This window comes from Colias croceus, chromosome 21, assembly GCF_905220415.1.
Source record: "Colias croceus chromosome 21, ilColCroc2.1".
Taxonomy (NCBI): domain Eukaryota; kingdom Metazoa; phylum Arthropoda; class Insecta; order Lepidoptera; family Pieridae; genus Colias; species Colias croceus.
The window spans coordinates 8592730-8617388 of NC_059557.1; the positions used below are offsets into that span (position 1 = coordinate 8592730).

The following is a 24659-nucleotide window of genomic DNA, read 5'->3' on the forward strand; positions in this document are numbered from 1 at the left end:
AGACATTTATCTACATATTTAATAGCTTTATAGGATTGAAATGCTTAAAATTCACATTACCGGGCGAAAGACGCGTGCTCGAATCCCAGCTCATGTTTTTTTTCTGTTCTTTAAAAAATCTCATTAATCTATTTTAAAATAAACCCCGTTTTAAACCCGTTAAAAGCGACAATCCCGTAAACGTGCGGTGCATAGTGGATAGGCCCAGGTGCACGCTACGTGTGTTGGCGCGCGCGCCGCAACTATTTCTGATCCAAATCGCTAATGCCAAACGATATTCAGTGTTTGTGATTATTCATTTTTGTGGGATCTTTGAAAGTTTTTTTTGTAGGTACTTAAAATCTAATGAGGAAAGTTTTTATTAAATCTGTGGTATTATTAAAAAGAGCGCGAAAGTCTTTGGTTAGATGGATGTTTAGTAGTTTCACGGAAAAATGGCAGGTCAGAACTGATTGATTTCATAATTAACACATACAAAACTACCCATAAACTTGACCAAAAATATTATCTCCTATATATATTAAATAACTTATTCATTATATTATATTAATTGAATATATGTACTTATTATTATTTAACTAATTGCATACTCCTTCTATCTTAGAGGCGCAAACTAGCCATGTGGGTATCTGGCAGAATTACCAGCGTTGTGGAGTTTGCCTCTGCAACATTTATGCTGAGCCAGGGCCTTTTTGTAGCTACAATGCAATTTTGGTATGTCTGATGTAATTTCGATTGTTATTATGTTATTTTATTTTTGTAATTTTGTAATTTTTTTATTTATTTTTGTATTTTTTTTCAATGGTGTCTTGAATGTATAGGTAAGCATATCATTGTTTTGTTTGGCTCAATAAATCTTTTTGTATTGTATTGTATTGTATTGATTGACAATTTAGGCCCTTTGTACGATGTTTTTGTGCTGAGCAGTTTAATGTGGTATTTTTTCTTCAATCTGTGGTATTCTGCTACTATTAAACGAGAAAAATTGTAATTAGTTTCACGCAAAAATAGCTAGTCAAAGCTCAATGACTGAAAATTGACAAAGATAGTCAGGAGCATATTATATGAAATTTTCCATGTCCTTTATAGGAAATCATATCATTTGATATAATAAATCCAGTTTTCCATAAGACTCTAAAATGAATTTTTAATTTTAAAGTCAGAAGAAATCTAAATTACATTTGAAAAGCTTTTTCCTTTAATAATACCACTTTTAAAAGATAACATTTCACTACACACGTTTCAAAGTCCGTTCGGCATATATCACATAATTTTACACTATTATTAAAACACAGGTTACCGGTCTGTTTGTTTATAAATCTCGTAAAGTAATTCTAATCTATTTCTGTTTCCAGAGTGTTCGCTCGTGCCGATGTGACGTCATCGTTCAAAGATAACACAACTTTTGGAAAGTATTTGGCACCTGATAAAATAATTGATATATGTGCCTTCAATCTAATAAGATCAAATAGAAATACTATGTGTCTTTCATGTGCAAGGCATATCTTACATATGAAAGACATTTTATCATCTATCTAGAGAGAGAACCCAGAAGATCTATATCAAAGAGTTATTTCTGGTTGCCTACGTATAAATATAGAATACGTAGGCAACCAGAATTATCAAAAATTATCAAAAACAATAGTGATAGAGACATGAAAAATATTCCACAATATCATTTTCTGTTACTATAAGAGCCGGTATCATAGCTGATACGTTCTGGACATATTTATCAGGGAAAAAGCACAAACATTGAATGAAAATTTACATAAAAATGATTAATTAGGGTATCAAGCACACCATCAAAAAATATCCTGGAATGAAAAAGCGATAAATACACATGCCTACTATTTGTACATACCTGTCTCTGTTTGTCTTACTATATCTGTAACTACATATATTATCTGTGCAATAAAGCATTATCTGGTGACTTTTACTCCAGGTTCCTCGACACCTATTTCAGGCACCAGTCTCTCACAACACTAGTTGATAAGCTCACTCACTATTTGCAAGCAATGTATCTATTTACCTAATGTTGTGATGAGACAAATAAAGTTATTTTTTATTTATTTATCTATTTATACATATATATTATGTAACTCACATCATCCCCTTTCTCGAGAGCCCCGAGCGAGGCGAGCGAAGCGCGCGAACCGCCGTGCTGCCGCCGCAGCGCGCGTTCTGTTTCCACGCACTGTGATAGCGGCACTCCGAATATACTGCCTGATGGTTCTGTTGACAAAGTTGATACCTATAGTTTATTCTAAAAAATAATCTATACTAATATTATAAAGCTGAAGAGTTTGTTTGAACGCGCTAATCCCGAGAACTACTGATCCGATTTGAAAATTTCTTTCGGTGTTAGAAAAATTTATCGAGGAAGGCTATAGGCTTTATAATATAATCATGCTAAAACTAACACGAGAGAAGCACTGCGGGTAAATTCGCGGGACACAGCTAGTAGTAAATAGTTAGTAGAAGGTAGGGCTCTGAATAGGCTGCCTGATGGTTCTGTAGACAAAGTTGAAACCTATAGGCTATAGCTGTATATTGCAAAAGAATTGTAAATAAATAGGTAGTAGAAGGTAGAACTCTGAATAGGCTGCCTGATGGTTCTGCTGACAAATACAATACCAATTTTATTATTGCAAAAGAATTGTAAATATAAGTAGTAAAAGGTAGGGCTCTGAATAGGCTGCGTGATGGTTCTGTAGACAAGTATTCAAAAATACTTGAAACTAAGGAAGATAGATAGAGATAGAGTTGATAGATGTAGTAGGTACGCCAAGTAGAATAAATAAACATTATTTTACTTTGAAGATTTATCAGAATACCTTAAAATTTTTGAGGATGTTGAAGTTTATCTAATAAATGTTTCAAACAGTGTAACTTATTTTATACAACGTAGCAAACTAGTAACCTGTTTAACAGAGCAATAATAATTATAGAAGACCATAAAGATTAAAAAGTTGATAAAATTGAAATTACAATTGAACTATCAGATCACGAATAAAAAGAACTCAATATCATTAAGTACCCATTATATTAAGTCCTCACACATAAAAATCAGCCCAATTACCATTACGGAAGATTGTAATGGTTTTACAACTAGCGACATTAAGTCGGTCGATCTAAAAGCGCCGCCATTTCGCATTGTGTAGATTTAGCGCGCCGAGAATAGCGCGGCCTTTCCTGCACTGGGTATTATTATGCGTGAAAAATGTGCGTGCTAACAATTAACTGATTCATTGAGTAGTCTGTAATGCGGAATTTGGAAAAACAAAATAATATATAAAGAGGATCACGAACCACGATAGTCTAAGCCAATACACCAAGGTTATCTGTAATATTACTTTATAAACTTGTGAAATTAAATGCGTAGATAGTCTGTAGTGATCAGACATTAAAAAGTGACCTTTTTCTTCCGCTATTAAAGCGATCAATTCGTGTTTAGGATTTACATGTGATGCTACGCTTATATCTTTCTGTCCACTTCATTAAAGACGCTTGCTGACGCAGTATCTTTATAAATAACTGCAGTTAAACATGTAACGCAATTCAATTCTGTGTTAATTACTGCTCCATCAACATTGCGGTCTGTAACTCGAAAGAATGGCGAGTGATTTTGACAAACATGACCCAAATTTTTGATAAGGGAACTCCAAAATCACTTTCACTATGTATTAACGAAAATTGGCCGTGTTTCAAGTAAACAAGAATACATAAATTTATATTGATTTAAAAATAAATACTACTACGCCACCGCTAGAAGAATAGTGCGATGTTCGGTATGGCTTTGTTAGAATTGTTTCTCATAGTTGACAAAATGGATCCATGACTCATAGTGTCCTAGTTTTAATGTTCAGATATTAAGTGGGTTACACGTAAAATTTTCTTGTGACAAACGAAGCGGAGGATCCGTAGACTGAACATGATGACCTTCAAATGAAATGTGCTATTTGCGAAAACTGTTACGATTTATTAAGAACAAAACATCTTTTGAGGATACAAGCCACAGTGAAAATTAAAAAAAAGGTTTTTAAGTTAGTTAATAGTCACCAAATTACAATAGGTTTAGTCAGTGTACTAGGAAACCAACATTTGTAAGGGATAAAACTATTTGAAAAGCTAGGTCCACAAAATGTATTGATGAGAGACGAGATGATCTATCTAACTTCAAATGCAACAAAAAAGCCCCAAGCATCAAGGCCAAATCCTGCAACACAATTGCATAATCAAAATCGAGCCAATGATGAATTCACAACACCGATTGATCACAGATTGCCGGCAAAAAAGTTTCACAGCGTACAAAGTCCGCCAAAATGTTTACACATAACAATATATCGACACTCGATGACTGACAAAGCTCATATACAAAGTGTTGCTATAAATACGACCATGGCGCCTACTAAGATTATGTGTTTCACCGAATTCCAGGGTACGTAGTCATCTGCACTTTCGCCAATAGTTTGGTCAATGACATGTTGAAATTTCGAATAATTTGTTAAGGTACTTGTTAGGAGAATATGGTTAGGAATGGCTTTGATTTTTGAACGAGATGGATTGTTGGATGTAGGTAACTTGATAATTATTTTTAACAGTACGACTTATTTTCATTTACCACCTGATTCGTACTTGGTAAATCAGTTGTCAATAGTAGTAAGTACAATTTCTTATGCTATAAAAATATAATATGGGGATGTTTAAAAATTTTTTGTTGAGAAGTCTTTCTTTTTGAAATCTAATTTCTAAATAAAATGATCAATGAAACAATACAGAAAACATCTGGCGAATAGAAAATACATTGTTGTGCTAGTTCTGTTACACTTATGTAGTTTTCCATTCTGTTCACAGTCTAGTAAAAGTGCACACTGAAAATTCGCAATATCATCGCCTCCTACGATCATTTTCGATCCAAAATTTCTATTAGCATGGTAACTGATACGTGAAATTGTAAAGTTTCCACTGCTAACAATCGTATATCGTTTAAAACTCAATAAAACGCGAAATGCGCTGGTCTAATGAATACATCATACTGATTTACTGTCCGACAACACGTAAATTATTTGCGATTTTTATATGCAATTACTCATTGGTCTGCATTATTTCAAATGGGATACTGGTGAGAGGCTGAGTCAGCTTGTTAGCTTAGATTGGAGAGGGAAAGAATAAGAGAGATTTTAGAAATTTGTCATATGTATAAATGCCAGTTGAATCTATATATATAAAACTCTAGTAACGTGGTAACGGTAGAACAGGGGGTGCGAAGAATCCCCGGGTTACGGTAGGCCGCCAAATCCAACTGACCCTTGCAACGTATAACGGACGCACGCTACGGCTCGACGAACACCTTGTGCAGCTCGAAAAGGAGTTAAGTAATATAAAGTGGCATATTCTTGGGTTATGCGAAGTCCGAAGAGAGGGAGAGGACACCATTACTCTCGAATCGGGACATATCATGTACTTTAGAGAGGGAGACCGCCTTTCTGAAGGTGGTGTTGGGTTTCTGATCAACAAAGTCCTCTGTTCCAACATTGTTGAAGTCGCAAGTGTATCGCCCAGGGTTGCGTACCTCATAATTAAGATCTCTAAGAGGTATAGCCTTAAGGTGATCCAGGTTTACGCACCAACTTCGGCACACTCTGACGAAGATATAGAAAAGATATACGAAGATATATCCAAAGCCTTACATAACACCAAAAAGGCACACTACAACGTTGTGATGGGGGACTTCAACGCTAAAGTAGGAACGCAAAGTTGCAGCGAATCGGTGATAGGACCGCACGGTTTTGGAGTCAGAAACCAGAGGGGTCATATGCTGGTCAACTTCCTCGAAAAAGAGGGACTGAATTTGATGAACTCTTTCTTCAAGAAACAGCCCCAAAGGAAGTGGACCTGGCAAAGCCCCGATGGTAGGACCCGTAACGAGATTGACTTTATCATTACGGACAAAAAACGCATATTCAGAGATGTCTCAGTGATCACAAGGTTTAATACTGGCAGTGATCACCGTTATCTTAGAGGCACTCTGAATATCAATTGCAAGTTAGAAAGAAATCGGTTGATAAGGTCAATACTCCGGCCCAGTTCACTTCAAACCGTTGCTGAATCTGCAACTTTTCAGTTAAAATTACACAATAGATTCGCCTCCTTAGAACCCACAAACGACGTTGATCAAAAACTTCAACAAGTCATTGATATTATCAGGGATGAAGGTAAAGGGTTGTTCAAAATAAAATCCACCGGTAAAAAGTCTAAACTTTCGCGGGAGACCCTGGCTTTGATGGACGAGCGACGCGAAAACCCACAATCAGCTTTTCCAGCCCAAAGGCTATTAAACAAAAGGATATCCACGATGGTTCGGCGCGACCTTAGATCCTATAATACTCTTGCAGTTGAAAAAGCAATTGAGCAAAATCGCGGATCGAAAGTGTTCGCGCAAAACCTAGACAGATCTTCTCTGACAAAGCTGACAACATCTACGGGGAGCGTCTTGACATCGAGGCCGGAGATTCTCGCGGAGGTTGAAGACTTTTACAACCGCTTGTACACTTCACACACACTTAAGCCAGTACCATCCAATAAAGACCCCAGAGCTACCTTAACTCGCCATTACACCGATGAGCTTCCCGAAATCAGCCTAGACGAATTGGAGTTGGCCCTGAGGCAACTTAAAAACGGAAAAGCCCCTGGAGATGACGGAGTAACTACGGAGCTTATCAAGGCAGGTGGAGCTCCTGTCCTAAAACAACTAAGAGACCTGTTTAATTCTGTCCTCTTCACTGGGAGAACTCCGAAAGCGTGGAGCGAAAGCGTCGTGGTGCTGTTCTTTAAAAAGGGGGATAAAACCCTCTTAAAGAACTACAGGCCCATATCACTTTTGAGCCACGCCTATAAATTGTTCTCAAGGGTCATCACCAACCGTCTCGCACGAAGACTTGATGAGTTTCAACCTCCGGAACAGGCCGGGTTTCGCAGTGGATTCAGTACCATAGACCACATCTACACAGTGAGGCAGATTGTACAGAAAACAGAAGAGTACAATCAGCCCCTGTGCATTGCTTTTGTGGATTATGAGAAAGCTTTCGACTGCATCGAGACGTGGTCTGTTCTGGAGTCCTTGCAGCGATGCCAGGTAGACTGCAGATATATCGAGGTGCTGAGATCTCTGTACGATGCCGCAACCATGTCCGTCCAAATCCAGAACCAGCGTACCAAGCGTATCCATCTACGGCGAGGCGTGAGACAAGGCGACGTAATCTCGCCGAAATTGTTCACCAACGCGTTAGAGGACATGTTTGGGACGCTGGATTGGAAAGGACGAGGCATCAATATCAACGGTCAGTACATCTCACACTTGCGATTTGCCGATGACATAGTCATTATGGCTGAATCGCTGCAGGAACTCAAACAGATGCTGAACGAACTAGCCGAATCCTCCTTACGCATCGGTCTCCGCATGAACTCAGACAAAACTAAGATCATGGTCAACAATCATGTTTTACCGGAGCCGATCATAATAAACGGAGTCTCCCTAGAAATTGTTCAAGAGTATGTGTACCTAGGGCAAATGCTCCAACTAGGTAAGAACAGTTTCGACGGTGAAATCAACAGGCGGATACGGCTGGCTTGGGCAGCATTTGGAAAACTCCGTCGAGTCTTCGCGTCGTCACTACCACAATGCCTCAAAACAAAAGTATTTAATCAGTGCGTCCTACCAGTCATGACCTACGGAGCCGAGACGTGGACACTGACAGTACGACTGGTCCACCAACTTAAAGTTGCTCAGCGTGCTATGGAGAGAGTTATGCTCGGTATTTCTCTGAGGGACCAAGTCCGGAACGAAGTAATTCGCCAGAGAACGAAAGTTACCGACATAGCTCAACGGATTAGCATGCTGAAGTGGCAGTGGGCCGGTCATATGTGCCGCAGAACGGACAACCGCTGGGGCACACACGTACTAGAGTGGAGACCACGGCTCGGCAAACGTAGCGTAGGACGCCCTGCTACAAGGTGGAGTGACGACATTCGCAGGGTTGCTGGGCATAACTGGCGTCAACGAGCGAATGACCGGGCTCAATGGCGTGCCATGACTGAGGCCTATGTCCAGCAGTGGACAAACATGGGCTGATAATGATGATGATGATGATGATATAAAACTCAAAGGTGACTGATATAGTGATCTATCAACGCACAGCCCAAACCACTGGACGTATCGGGCTGAAATTTGGCATGCAGGTAGATGTTAGGACGTAGGCATCCGCTAAGAAAGGTTTTCCTGAAATTCTTGCGGGAACGGGGAAAAACGAGGATGCACGTACAAAGTCGTGGGCGGAAGCTTGTCATCAATGTTTGTGTACAATTCTCAGAATATTTATAATTTTCCAATACTTTAATTTTATTGTAATAACAAATGCTCTATTAATTTTTCTAGAGGACGAATAGATGAGTTTGATGTTATTTAAAAATTGATAATGTTATTAAAAATTAATGATGTTATTTTGGCTAACGTTATAATTACTTATAATATTAAAACTAAGGATTTCTGCATTACTTCAGTGAAACAGGTTGGTTATAATATGGTTATATGATCAAAATTGTGATCAAAATAAAATAAACAGTCCAGAAGACGAAAACACTAACCCTGAATATATAATAATTAGTAATCCCAGTAATCCAGATAAAATGAAGAACAACAGCTATTGGTAAATACAAGTGGGTTACAATCTGAGACATTATTGGCACATAGCTGGATTACTCATTGGTATCAGATGATACTGATATCTGCTGACAACGCGCCAAAATACTTATGACATATTACATGCTCTTTAGTTATTTACTGTTTATGATACAGCTTCTGGGTTTCTAAAAGTCTAATGGGAAATGTAGTAACCTACTTCCCTAATATAGGTCGCAAATATCTGTAGAATTAGCGAGCAACAACTGTAAAGTCAATCATTTCTTCTGTTCTTTTAATGATTTCAATTAAAAATCATTTCTAAGAGTGTAGTTTTTGCTGTTCTCTAAAACCGATAGTAATTTATGTTTAAGGAGGTCCTTGGTATGTTTTTACCTCAAAGAACACGTCGCGCTTTTAATCTATCATTTGGGGAATGGTTTAAAACAGATAGGTATTATAAGAGTAATGAACAAATACCTTCTAGAATAGAAGAAAATGTGCTACTAATAACCTGCTAGCCGATGCTAAAGCTTTTCTTCATTGACAATTCTCATGGTGTCCTAAATATCGACGAGATACTATTTTAAGTACCTATGATATTTATAGATATCTAATATTTATCAAATACATTTTAATAATAGCTTCATCCATACCTTTTTCCTTATCAGCATCTTTTCGACTCTGGTCAAAGAAGCCAGTAGTGAGCGCCTTCCGCTTGAGAAGATACGCCCGCCGTTTCGGCTTAGTTGCTACTGCTGCTGTGTTATCTGGTGAAATAAAGTAAAATAACCTTTAGATGACGTCATTATATCTTTAGTATACTTTGTAATTAAAAGTTTAATCACATAGTGGTAATGGACGGGTTTCAAAAGCGTAATAGTGAACAGGAACCTACTAGCGAAGAACGTCCATCTTAGGCCATAACTTAGCTTAACATCAGGCGAGATTGTGGTCAATTTTGCCAATGAAAAGGTACATTGGTCCTTAAGCATTAAGAAGATAACGAAATTATTAAGAGTTAGGATGTGATTTCATTTAATAATTTTTGCAAAGGCAGAGAAGTGTTGTTATAAATGTATGGAAAACCTAAACAATTAAGGCCGTGTACGCGGTCCGTGCGCTGTTTGGCTCAAATATGTGATTTTTCAAACCAGATTGTCCATCAACCACTTATCTTACAAACATATGAATTACTAATAATTTTAGGAAATTTTATTGTCTATATAGTTAGTTAAGAGTTTTTTTCAATTAATACAGTATTTGTGAATACCATCAAGATAACTGAGCCGATGATTACTTGATTTCGCTTTTAGTGTCAATTTCGAAGCTAAAAATATCTGAAATCGCTGACAGATCTAACACACAATTTTTTTTAACTAACTGCAAAAATCCTTATTAAAATAGTTAGTTAAAAGATTTTTTTATTTTGGACTCCTAACTTACGAAATTAAAATCCGAACAATGTGAATTTTTTTAGAAATTATAGTCGACAAAATGATTATTTTCACCAAGATATTTGACTTAGTTTAATATTATTTTTACATATTGCAATAAAAGAACGTCTTACTTATAAGATAAAATTTTAAAAATCAACTAAGGTACCTCTATTATTTTTCTACAATTTTTTTTAAAGTACTATAAAACACTGCGCGCGACCCGATTAAAATCAGTCGGCAGCGAGCCTTTCCAGAGAGAGGACATGTTGCTCGGCGCTCTCCTGTGGACCTATGCTGTTCATAGTAAAAGGATAGCGCAAGCCGCGATCTATCGTAATAGATCGCGGAGATTTTGACTTGCGTTAAATTGAATAAGCCCTCTTAAACATAAATTGACGTACCTACGTATATTTTCTTCGTTTAAACTTTTATTGGTTTCCAACACATCTGCTGGGTTTTCCACGTAAAGATTAACATATAATTATAGGTATAGATTATCTATTAATACCTACAGGTGTGTACACGTCATTGTTTACAAGCGACGCACATTCGCAACATTCAGCCTCCGACAATAAAAAAAATATTTTGATGTAAGTATAAAAATACATTGTCATAAACTCTGATGGACGGATATTCGTCAAAACAACTATCATGTTGCCACTTCAAGGTGCTTTTTTTGCTCTTAAGTGTTTACGTGTCGGTGCTAAATTATTTATAGATCTAGGCAGATGATTAGCGAATTAGGTGTCCTTGTTTTGTTATACTATAACTACCTAGCTGCCTCTAAATGAAGTGTTCATTAAGTTGGTACCTACTTAATAATTTATAGGAAAACTGGAAAAAGTGATTTTTTTTGAAGTCTTTTGCATATTATACTGCCAAGTAAAGTTACAACGGATAATTAATTAAAAAAAAAAGTCAAAATGTGTAATTGACTTTGCTACTTTATCATAAAATCGTGAAACTAGACGGATAAAATACTTCTTGTAAATTAACCAAAAAGTAAATTAGGTTTAATGTTATTTTTGTCCAAGGTCAACTGCTGTTGTTAAACATTCTTTAACGCTTGCTTCGAATATCTACAAAGTAAAACTGTAGAATTCTACCAATTATACACAATGTACCTAATCTTAAATGTGTAAACTGCCTGTCTATGTCATAATAAATGGCGTTTAAAAATCTACTCGTGCTATTCCCACGCCTTGGCGTATTTCTGGATAACGCAAGAGATGTTAAAAACAGAGAATTAAGAGCTTTAATGTTATTTAAAATAAGTTTGAAATTACTTAATATTCGTTAGGCTTTAATCGATGCATAAATCCAAGCCACTTTTCCAAAGTTCAGGCACAGATAACTAAATAGTTGCAACGTAACATTAAGCTTAGAGTATAATAATTAATATGTATATTGTATAATATAGATGATAAGCTGCTATTAATGATATGTTTTACAGAAATTTCAACAATTTTTTAACGTAGATAATATTTAAGGAAACAATTGTAAAATTGTAGATCTTTAATCACTGATATTTTACCTGTTAAAGGCTTAAATTTAATTATTATCGGTTTTAATCTATAATATAAAAATGAATCCCAAAATGTGTTGGTAAGCGTATAACTTTAGAACAGCTGAACCGATTTCTTTAATTCTTTTTTTATTTCATTCCTTGAAGTACGAGGATGATTCTTATGTAGCGAAAACGTGAATATGTACCACGGGCGAAGCCGGGGCGGACCGCTAGTTTTTAATATTTCTATTCATCCTCTTAATCCTGAATAATCATTATTTTATTTTATTGTATGTTTGTAACGTAAGATCTCCTAAAACGTTAGCTGCTATAGGTTTATCACACTCATTAGTAATGTAGCTTTCTGCTGGTGGAAGAATTTTCGAAATCGATTCAGTCGTTTTTAGTGTAACAATAAGAAGATACGTCACATAAAAGCCATGACGCATACATTTATGAGCGTCATTGGAAATGTTAATCTATAAAGCATTGTCCATTCGCATAAATTCAAAACACATCAAGATACTTAAAATCTTGTTAAATGCAAACGCACAAAGATTAAAAAATACTTTATTACTATTTAATATCTTAAGAAGATTTATGAAAGCGATAACACTATGACATCAGAATTACAAGATTTCACAAACTTTTCCTCCTTCTAATTTTAAGATGATTGTGCGTTATATTTCAAGGACGGTTCACAAGAAATTAAATAAATCATAAATGATAAACTTTCAATCAAACATGAAATTTTTTTTTACGATTGCACACCGCATTTAATAGTTGAGGTGATTTACAGCTTATGCAGAAAAACACTTAACATTTAAAATTTGAGTAATAAGACTAGGAGCATAATTATTCATTTATTATCTTATTTAACAAGTTGGTTATATCTGTCCACCTCCTTGGTACAGTGGCTAACGCGTGAGCGTTCGCTCGATCGATCCTAGGAACCCTGTTGGGACGAAGAAAAAATATCTGGTCTGATAAAGTGTTGATCAGTGATTCAGATACATCCCTATACCCAACAGGGGAAACAGGTATTCACACTACTATATCTAGATACCTACTAATATTAAACAGAGTTTTGGAGTTTGTGAGGTTCATTATGCCAGTAGAATCTTTGAAACTACTGAACTGTTTTTGAAAATTCGTAAACCATAAGAAAGCTACTTCTCTACCCAACGGCCAACCCTTACCAACTAAAACGGCTAAACCAAAGCAAGTATCCACTAACTCATTTCCCATACACCTACGTATACCTATCGTATACCAAACAATGATTTTTTACAATATAACTCAATAAACGAATTAGCAGCGACACTGCGACATGTCAGTACGAGATAATGCAGGCGTGCCGGGGATGCCAAACTATATTTAGATTGCATTTATAAGTACGCGCGAAATTCCATTCGTTCTTGAGTAAGCTGATATAGCTGGGTGCATTGTAACTGAATTATTTAGCGTAGCATGTGTAAGTATTTTGTAAAAAATGTGACTATTTAAAATATGAAGACTAAGGCTGGTTGCAGAGCTTGACCGACCATCAGTGCGTACGTCAGTCGCGCTTGTCATATGTATGGAAATTCATAAAACCGTTCATAGCTAGACCGACCATACGCACGCGCACAGAACTATTATAGTTCTGTGCGCACGCGTATTGTCATGCTTATGGTACGGGAGCTAGCAACGTTTAAAAAAAAGTCATTTTAGTATAGTTGGGTTTTTGATATACTGTTTCTCTTGCTATTTCGGTTAGAGTCCGGGCTGTCTGGCTGGCCGCAGTGGTTGCGTTTATTAGTGCGCATCTTATCTGCACAGGAAAATATCCTTAATTTAAAGTCATTTTTTAACGCGTAATTTTTAATCTTTTGCCTTTAGATAGATCCATCAGACATAATTTTTTTATTGCAAGACGTTTTTTTCGTTGTAAAATAGGTGCCATACGCAATTTTTATTTCAAAATAACTAAAATGTCATCGAAATAAGTGAAATTACATCAACATGAGTCCGCTTAAAAGGTAAGTAATAACTTTATTATTTATATTATATTATCCTTTTTTAATACATAGATTGAATAATTAGTAAACTAAAATTTTTAAAAGATGTTTTCATATTTATTACTACACTATTGGGTAAAAATATGAATTTGATGATATTTGTATATTCTAGTGTTTGATTTTACGCGAGTATTATACATTTTGAAATTAAAGACTCGGGAAAATAATACAATGAATAAATCGCATTTAAAATCCGTTAAAAAGTCTTTAATTTCTTGATGATATTTGGTTTTTATCAAGTTTACATTAACGTCCTATTTGAGGTTCGTTGGGAAAAGAAGGCACCATGGTAGATTGTTGCAAAAAAATTGTAAATAGTAAAATGAATATTATATATAGTATAAGTAACACAGTGATTACTTATCCTTCACGGGGACTCATCTTGATAGAATTTCACTTATTTCGATGACATTTTAATTATTTTAAATAAAAAATTGCGTCTGGCACCTATTTAACAACGAATAAAACGTCTTGCAATAAAAAAATTATGTCTGTTGGATCTATCTTAAGGCAAAAGATTAAAAATTACGCGTTAAAAAATGACTTTAAATTAAGGATATTTTCATGTGCAGATAAGATGCGCACTATTAAACGCAACCACTGCGGCCAGCCAGACAGCCCGGACTCTAACCGAAATAGCAAGAGGAACAGTATATCAAAGAACCAACTATACTAAAATGCTCACTTGTCAACGTTGCTACCTCCTATACGATTATTAGTGTCATATTCATACACATTGTTGATGCGTATCGTCAGGACCGACGGTACGCACTGATGGTCGGTCAAGCTCTGCAACCAGCCTAAGATTAGATACAGATGACAAAAATATATTTTAATTTTATTATTTCCTAAATATTAATCTTTACACCTTTAACAAATAAAGGGGCAAGTGGCCCACCAAAGATTGTAAAAGGATAAAAACAAATAAAAATTAACATTTGTTATGAATCAAGGCGTCCGTTGCTTTTATTTTATTAATTGCATAGCTTCTATCGCGATCCTTGAGCGCGGGGACCGAATCGAGAAATTCCGTAACGAAAAAACCTCACGCTCGGAGGTGTGGCTTGAAGGCATGCTATGCAATAGCTTTACCGCGGCAGTCCCCGAGTGCCACACGTCTTTTTTGCTTATATTTTAATCGCATTGCAACACTCAACGAGAGCACTGAATTAAAACAAAGTACCAAAACAATTAATTTAGCAAAATAACCAAAATATTTTTGAAGCCAGATTCTTTCACATAAATAGATTAAGCATAGACACTTCCGACAAATTTTCATATATTCTGTGGTTAAATGATTAAATGAGTTAGCCACGCCTAGAAATTAACTATTTCCACATCAATTTATCGTGTCCCTTCGTCCAGCATACTCACCATGGAATCCTGATATTTCATGAATGTCAAAAAACTGTTCTGAAATAGTGCTAAATAGTGCCCAAAGGAAAAAAATAGTGCTCTTGTACTTGCGAAGTTATAGCCATAGTTCGATGAGTATGCTGGACGAAGGTTTCGCCCAGCATACTCACCTCCGTCCGGAGAATCTGTATACGCTTCAAACATAATTCATACTTCAAAAAATAGTTCCCAAATAGTGCCAAACGGTGCCCAAAAAGAAAAAACAGTGCTGGAATAACTTCGGAGTTACAGGCTTCGTTCAGTGAGTATGCTGGGCGTAGGTTCTACGCCCAGCATACTCACCTCAGTGCGCGAATATCGAACGAGCTATAGGTACAATTTACGTCTCAAAAAATTGTGCTTGAAATAGTGCCCAATATCAGTCCAATTTTAGCTTGACTTTTGACCTAGAAAACCATTAAATTTGATTGTAAACTTCTACATACATTACATTGAGTACAGTCGAATACAATATTATTAACTTTCTTTCTAACAATTTTTGTCTTGTGTAAATTATTAATTGTCTATGTAAGGGAGTATTTACTTTAGAATCGCAATATTATTAATATATAGGGTATTTAATATTAATAAAAAAAAACGTGATTATAAACTGTGATTGCTCAATTTATACTTATTTGTAAGATAATTTTATTGTGATTAAAACGTTGTAGCAGTAAAACAAAGTACAAGTACCTACGTGTTATATTTTAGAAAGTTTTACCAATATTTGGCTAAACATTTTTTTATATGTATATTATATACAATATTAGAACTACAATTTTTTCTATTATATTATGAATGTTAACAAAAGCTGTGAACTAGTTAACTAGAATTCTGATTACTTTGGCCCTTTAAATAGTAATAAATAACGGAAGTAATTAAAAATGTTTTTTATTGCTAAACCTTTCATTGATTAAACTATTGGAAAGAGTTTTAAAAATTTGTATAACTATGTCACAGTACTAGTTTTGACTGGTTATAAGTTTTGCCTGCAACATATATACAAAAAGAAACTGTATAATTTTCTTTTTACAATTTTTCAAGATATTAATTTTATTGGCTGCAAATGACTGTTTTTATTCAGACAAACACACAATGCAATGAAGTAATAGACTTCATTTACGCTTAAAGTTTCATTCATTTATTATTATTTATAAAATATATAATAATGCATTTAATCGAAAGTTTTTGACATGTGAGAAAATACCATAATTATTTCCAATAACATGAAGTCTACAATTAGAAAGTTTAATATTTTTGTCCAATAACATGTGTCGACGACTGTACCCCATTTTACGTTAGTATGTAGAAGTTTACAATCAAATTTAATGGTTTTCTAGGTCAAAAGTCAAGCAAAAATTGGACTGATATTGGGCACTATTTCAAGCACAATTTTTTGAGACGTAAATTGTACCTATAGCTCGTTCGATATTCGCGCACTGAGGTGAGTATGCTGGGCGTAGAACCTACGCCCAGCATACTCACTGAACGAAGCCTGTAACTCCGAAGTTATTCGAGCACTGTTTTTTCTTTTTGGGCACCGTTTGGCACTATTTGGGAACTATTTTTTGAAGTATGAATTATGTTTGAAGCGTATACAGATTCTCCGGACGGAGGTGAGTATGCTGGGCGAAACCTTCGTCCAGCATACTCATCGAACTATGGCTATAACTTCGCAAGTACAAGAGCACTATTTTTTTCCTTTGGGCACTATTTAGCACTATTTCAGAACAGTTTTTTGACATTCATGAAATATCAGGATTCCATGGTGAGTATGCTGGACGAAGGGACACAATTTATCTTATATTTTAGAACACTCCTGCCTAAATCGTGAATAGTCTTGATATTAGAAGTATATAAATAAGCTGGATGTTCATTCAAACAAAAAAGAATAATGTAAAAGCAACACACCTAATGGGACACGTCCATTAGAAGAAAAATGTAAATGTGATTTAAAGTGATCATGTAGTCATTTAGAAATCTTGTTCTTTTTTGCGTCAAAGCAAAAAAACGTCGTATTCATACTCATAGTATCAATTCTTTTTCAAATAATAACGTTATGAAGGTCGAACATTGACCGGACTTTGTAATAGAATATACAATTATTAAAAACCGTCATTTTCCTACAAATTATGAGATTGAGAAAAAGCTGTTTCAAACTTTTGCCTGTGTATAAATTTTCTTTTTATTTTTACCTTTATCTAGACCACAATGTATTAAGGGAAGGGACTGGCTTTCTTAACACAGGCTATGCCTATCAAGAGAGCCAGAGCCTCATGATCAATATTGTATATCCTAAAGGTGAAATCTTGGTGAAATAAAGATTTATATAAACATACTGATTGACATTTGTTGTACTGTGTTACCAGAACGTAAATCCCGCCCATATTATTATGTACACAATTTTGCATTCCTCGCAACATTCAGTCTAGTCGCGTTGTTTATTCGCAAGAAATAAAAATCCCGATATATCACAGACATAACTGTTGAGTCTGTTTCTTAATTGTATGATCCCGGTTCCGATTGAACTGTTAAAGGAAAATAAACTGAAGCTTTTTAACCTATATTCGACGTGTTTAAACGTGGTTTTGTTTAAAATTTAAAAGGTTTTAGATTTTTCGTGTAAATATCTTGTAGATAGAGTTATAATCTACACTAATATTATAAAGAGGAAAACTTTGTTTGTTTGTTTGATTGTAATGAATAGGCCCATAAACTACTGGACCGATTTTAAAAATTCTTTCACCATTCGAAAGCTACATTATTCACGATTATATATAGGCTAGGTTTTATCCAGGAAATCCTACGGGAACGGGAACTATGGGGGTTTTTCTTTGAAAACGCGGGCGGAAAGCTAGTTGATGTTATGTAAATTCAAATTCAATTTCAAATTACATTTATATACACGAATGTAGTTACAAATATTAATACAGCGCAAAATCTTTACACCTTTAACAAGACAATAAAACACAAATAGACTTTATATTTATAGTATCTTGTACACTTATTTTTTACTCATACAAACTCATAAACAGTACGAGTCTGCAATTCAGAGTAAACAGCTCAAAAATTATTATATTCAATTTAAAATATATAAATGTAAACACTCCGTAGCTTTTTAATGGAACCCGTTTGCCAACTGTTTGAGAAGTTCCCAAACGAATTATCCACCTACATTTAGATTCTTAATAAAAATAATCTCCTAAGAAACTCATCAAAACGTATCACCGATCACGTGACATAAGGGAACTGTGTTGCCAAGTAAAATATATATTTAATCCGCAAAACTAAATACGTAAATTGTGAATTAATTGGTACATCGTTGATTGATTGTGCTGTTTTTGATAAAACAAGCTCTGAAATGAAGAAACGTGGGATGGGAATTTGTATCTTATCTTTACTATATTTAGGTATTGAATACAGTATAATTCGATTATTAATAGTAAATATCTCTCCTCTATAAAATAAATATTGCAATATATTTCTTAAGAGTAAGGATCTTTATTATTTAGCTGTGCCCCTCCTGTTGGTCTTAGGGTGATGATATATGATATATAGCCTATAAACCTTCCTCGATAAATGGGCTATCTAACACCGAAATAATTTTTTAGCGCGTTCAAACAAACAAACTCTTCAGCTTTATAATATTAGTATAGATTTAATTTCCTTTCAGATTATATAAATTTCTATCTACGTAACAAAAATTATATTATCAAGACAAGAAAATCAAACTCCTCATTATAGTTTATGATTTATGTCTTCCTTTAGACAGAGTACACAAAACTGAGATGAAATAATCATACAAAAGCATTCAAAGAATATTTCGCATAGTTTAAAAACTTATAAATAAAGTTGATTAATTCATTCTTCGTTATTGAACTTTGATCTTAAAAGAAACTTTGCTCACGCAATTTCCATCAGACTAGAACACGCAGAGAAGTATTTTTTTTTTCAAGTTTTGTTCTTGTTTGATACGTAGAAATCCATACTAATATTATAAATGCGAAAGTAACTCTGTCTGTCTGTCTGTTACTCAATCACGCCTAAAATACTGAACCAATTTTCATGAAATTTGGTATGGAGATATTTTGATAGCCGAGAAAGGACATAGGCTACTTTTTATCCCGGGAAAATGACGCAATCCCGGAAATCCCACGGGAATGGGAACTATGCCGGTTTTTCTTTGACTGCGCGCGGGCGAAGCCGCGGGTGGAAAGGTAGTTATCTATAAGTATAATCTGCATTATAATATTGTTTTCTGTTCTGTGGTTTTCTAGCTTCTATGGACATGGATTTATGAATATAAATCCGTATTTCTTTTTTCGTATATATTTATAAATTACAATTTTCATTCTTTCATTTTCTTGAGATGCATGTAGGTACATAATTAAAATTCGCAACGAGGTTATAAAATTCGCAACGAGGTTATTCGCCAAAGAACCAAAGTAACCGACATAGCTCGCAAAATAAGCACGTTGAAGTGGCGGTGGGCTGGCCATGTGTGTAGAAGAACAGACGGTCGATGGAGTCGGCATGTACTCGAATGGAGACCACGTACAGGCAAGCGAAGTGTAGGACGCCCTGCGGCGCGTTGGACTGACGACTTAAAGAAGGTGGCCGGCATTGGGTGGATGCGATATGCAGAAGAAAGGGAAAAGTGGCGAGATCTGGGAGAGGCCTACGTTCAGCAGTGGACGGGTATAGGCTGATGTGATGACATAATTAATTAATAGATCATCACATTGATTTCTTGAATAAGTCGGATATTTTACTCCATAATACCAAAACTTCCGAAAGGATTCTAATGACACTTGCAGCTTATGTACAACAATAACAAGCTATATAAGTCTACAGGGATTCCACATACAGGAAATTCTTAGCTTTTACACTTGTAACAACGAGTCACCCCGGGCGAAGTCAGGTAAACCAGCTAGTTTATATCTGTTAAAACTTTATGCAATGTCTCGTCTGACGTCACCACGCGTCACTTTCGTAGCGTATTTATTTAAAGTCCATCTTGTAAATAGCCGATGTCTCGCGCGTCAAGTTATTTCTGGCAGCAGTAGGTCACCTGTGTTTAACGTCGCTTAAGCACGCTCGTACTTATGTTGCGTAAAAGTGTTGTGTTCGATAGAGATAGAGTTAATATCTTTATCTTGTCTACCAACCAGCATCTTTCTTTGGGTATTCTTAACACAAGCTGATCTATAATTGATCTAAACTGATTAAAATTCTGCGAACATTCGAATTTTAGACTAAATTTTTTAACGTTATTATATGGAAGATTACAAATTTTGTTAGACTTCTATACCGGCAATACCTAACTAAACAACATTACAATTAAATGAAAGAAGAACATGTTTTTATATTATACCACTCGAGTACAATAGTCACATTTATTAAGAACAGCATTTTGTTATATTTCTAATATCACAATAATAATACAAGAATACATAGACCATATCTGTATTTATAAGAAATACTTCGATAATTACAGACTCAACTAACATCTCAATATAAGCCATGAAGGTAAATCATGAACGGATTTTCCATTACCAATAAAAACCTATAATTCTTACAACACGTAACGTTTATTATCAAAGTCCATACACTTCCTACAAACAATTATATACAAGGTATAATCTGAGGTCAAATATGATCTGTTTAAACGCTGAAATAGCGTGAGATATTTCGGGAGAGTAGCTCTTTACTGTGCTATAAACGAAATGAGATAAGTACGTTCTATTAGTGTATCGCTGAGAAATAATAGTTCTCTGCTGTTTGCTCCGTCATGTTTTTAACATTTTCAAAGGTTTCACGTAGTAAACATCTGTTTACGTGTCTGGAGGGCTTCTCGATTAAGATTTTTATATAGTTCGCATTTTGGACCTTCATACGAAGGTCTTTTTTGAATAAATAATGCTCGTTTTTTTATAAGCTTTTGAAAGATTTATTTAAAGAGATTATGTTGCAATAAACAAGCGTACAATCAAATAATGTAACATTATAATAATCATTTAGTATTTACATCTTTCAGGCAATTGACTATTAATTTTCTTAACTATTTCATAGTCAACCGAATAAAATAATCCTTATTATATTGTGCCATTATTAGGATCTATTTAAATTCGAACGCAAAGCATTGTTCATCCAACTATATTTATTTTAGAAGGGCTTTCAAATCATCACAAAAGGTACCACTTATAATTCAGAGAACAGTTTTAACAAACAAGCCTTCAATTTTAAGACTCATCCCATTTCTTCATACAATCTCCTAAACCAATATTTAGAAACGTCGGTCAGTCACTCGTCAGATTGTATACTCTGCTTGTAAATGAGCGCAGTTAATCGCCATAAGCCCTTTTCCCTCAACATTAAGATAATCTCGAGTCTTGGTAACCTGCCAGTTACAATACTCTGTTAGCTTCAGATTTATTTCCTTTTAATCATTTACCGTCACCTGCGGCATTCGCACCTCGTTTCTGTCGTCTTTTCCCGTTTTTTTATAGTCATATTTCCGCTTGTGTAGATTTTACGAGGCGCGATGACAATTTAATTTTTACTTTTTATACGCACTTTGAGAAATTCTATTTGATTTTAATTTATATGCTATCACCAATACGGGTTTATAGTATGTAATTTATTACCTAACTAGGTACTTTGCTTTCACCGAATAAACTAGATCTATTTTTCGGAATCTAGACCGATAGAATACACGTGCACGTGCGAAGTGGTCATAATATGTAACATTACAGATAGTTGAAGATAGAGATAGATGAAGACACAGCTTTTCTAAATTTTTGAATCATCATCAATTGACATTTTACAGACAATAACACCTACCCACCTAACTAGAAGCTACATCCAGATTTTAATTTTTATTTGAAAAATGCGAAACATCATTTATGTGAACAATATTTTGTGCCGTATACGAACTTTACAACGTTACCAAAACCTTAGTTGACGAGCTCATACAAGCGAATTATTAGTTATTACCATAACAAAAGAAAGAGTGTGTGTGCTAAGCACACGTGTCAGAAGTGAAACTTCTATTGCAAGATTCAAAGATACCTAAGTCATCGCTTTACTTACCATGACGCGACCTTAAAATTTTACTCTTAACGCGCCAAAAGAAGTTTCTCTTCAAAAATATAAGCTTGTTAGTTGACTAACCTTCAGGTATCTTAATACTGGTCCCAATGTTGAGCTGCTGCAGTCTCGCCAGCGCGGCCTGCTGCAGCGCGCGCCGCTCTACCTCGGTGAGCGTCAGCAGCGACGTGTCAGCCAGCCGCACGCAGCGCCCGGAGCCGTCTGCCCAGCAACAGCTGCCCTGCACAACGCGTCACGTCATCATACTGATATCGACTGATTGGATGGATATAGGTGGCAGTACGACCTGTATTAATAGTTATTACTATATTATATCACACTTTTTAATAGTTATTAAGCTATTGCATAGCTTCTATCGCGGGCCTCGAGCGCGGGGACCGTATCCAGAAATTGCGTAACGAAAAGCTCACGCTCCCCACTCCGACAGGCACGGAGGTGTGGCTTGAAGGCATGCTATGCAATAGCTTTACCGCGGCAGTCCCCGAGCGCCACACGTATTTTTTTATTGTTATTAGCTGCACCGCACAACGCGTCACGTCATCATACTGATATCGACTTAGTGGATAGTAAATTTCGGCCTCAGTTTATTTTTTTTAAGAAAAACCCGCCATTTTTCCCATTCGTGATGGATTTGGGGGGTAAAAAGCTCTTGCTCTACTAATGTTATAAAGATGAGGAGTTTGTTTGTTTGTTTGAACGCGCTAATCTCAGGAACTACTGGTCCGATTTGAAAAATTATTCCGATGTTAGATAGCTCATTTATCAAGGAAAGCTATAGGCTGTTTATCATCACGCTAAGAGCAGGAGTAGAGCAATACGAGTTATACTGCGGGGCACAGCTAGTAGGATAGATAAGAGGGAATTCTCAAGGTCACAATAATGTTACTCATGCAGAAAGCAGTAAAAGTAAATTATTAAGATTAACGAAACAATGTCGACAACAAGACCATTATGCAAAATATTTTGTGTATAAATATGAAAGCATAAACATAATTGACCTGATTTACATTCCGATGTCATTTGTATAAACATTAAGCTTTTATTTGCCAGGATTTTCTACGATTTACTCAATAGTTTACTACCAATTTTCAGTTATTACACATATTGTTATATAATATAATGAGATACGAGAGAACAATGCAAAACAATACAAATAGTTATCAAGAACAATTCGACTTGCGATTTTTATCTAATAACTAACTAGGTACATAAATTATAATATATTATTGAATATTGCAAAACTTAAAGATTTAAGGTAAAAAATGTAGGATTTCGTTCATTTTTGAAATACATATACTAGCGGTCCGCCCCGGCTTCGCCCGTGGTACATATTTCGCAATAAAAGGTAGCCTATGTTCTTTCTGAGGGTCTAAAGATTATCTGTGCCAAATTTCATCAAAATCGGTCCAGTAGTTTATGAGGTTATTCATTACAATCAAACAAACAAAGTTTTCCTCTTTATAATATTAGTGTAGATGGCAAAACATTCGCAATGCTCCTAACTTTTTTTGCGAGACTGCTTTTACATCCGTCTATTAATGGTCTATTACCATAAAAATTTGCATCATACCTGACCTACGAATGAAAATGGATACCTACCTTTTTTCGTAGTATTTAATTTAGAAAGCCAATCTCTTCTCATAAAAAAATAATATCCCAGACAGGATGTCCCTCTTCCACCCACGGATAACGTACCCCGTTTTGAGATCAAAGATAAAACATAATATATTATTATTAAACTCATAAAGACTGTATGTATTACGAAAGTCATCAGTTACAGTCGCGAGATGAACATCAAACATTTTGCATTATTATGATGATGATGAGACAGTCTATTCAGAATTTTATAATACTACTAGATTATATTATTAATCTTTAGTTTGTGAATTTATAATGTGGCCCTTCTACGTAAACTTTCCATTCAATGAATTACCATTTTATTACAAACTAGCGGTCCGCCCCGGCTTTGCCCGTGGTACAAATTTCGCAATAAAAGGTAGCCTATGTTCTTTCTCAGGGGCTAAAGATTGGCTGTGCCAAATTTCATCAGAATCGGTCCAGTAGTACAAACCTTTCCTCTTTATAATATTAGTATAGAAAAACCAAGTGAGCAGTTAAAGGCACTGCCAATTATTGTAAAAGCTTCTTTTTCTTAGAATTTTAGTAGTGTAGTGTAATATTGTATGTGAGTGTAATAATATATAGTACTGTTGTTTTGAATAAAGTCTGCAGTTGAATACAGAGTAATACCGCCTACAGTCGGGATAAAGTGTTTTATTAACCGCCAACCATTGCAGTAGTCTTTGAAATTTCATAAAAATTAAAATGTGCATATCGTGACATCGGTAATACGCGAAATCATACCTACCATAAGATGTTCATCGCAACTAGAGATGTTATCACTTCAAAAAGTTTTTGTTAATAGTCATCCAACTATACCTACCACTTATAAATATGAGATATATGCATGA

At 35.2% G+C, this 24659-nt stretch overlaps 1 protein-coding gene across 2 annotated transcripts in view; it reads right to left on the minus strand.

The window, feature by feature from the left end:
- Window positions 1–24659, minus strand: part of LOC123701208 — a 51137-nt gene that overhangs the window by 18979 nt on the left and 7499 nt on the right. For both annotated transcript variants that reach the window (XM_045648605.1, XM_045648604.1), the window contains exons 2-4: window positions 22252–22408; window positions 9334–9447; window positions 2105–2232 (exon numbers count right to left, since the gene is read on the minus strand). In XM_045648605.1, coding sequence (XP_045504561.1) covers window positions 2105–2232; window positions 9334–9447; window positions 22252–22408 — 399 coding nt within the window. The remainder of the gene's footprint in view (window positions 1–2104; window positions 2233–9333; window positions 9448–22251; window positions 22409–24659) is intronic.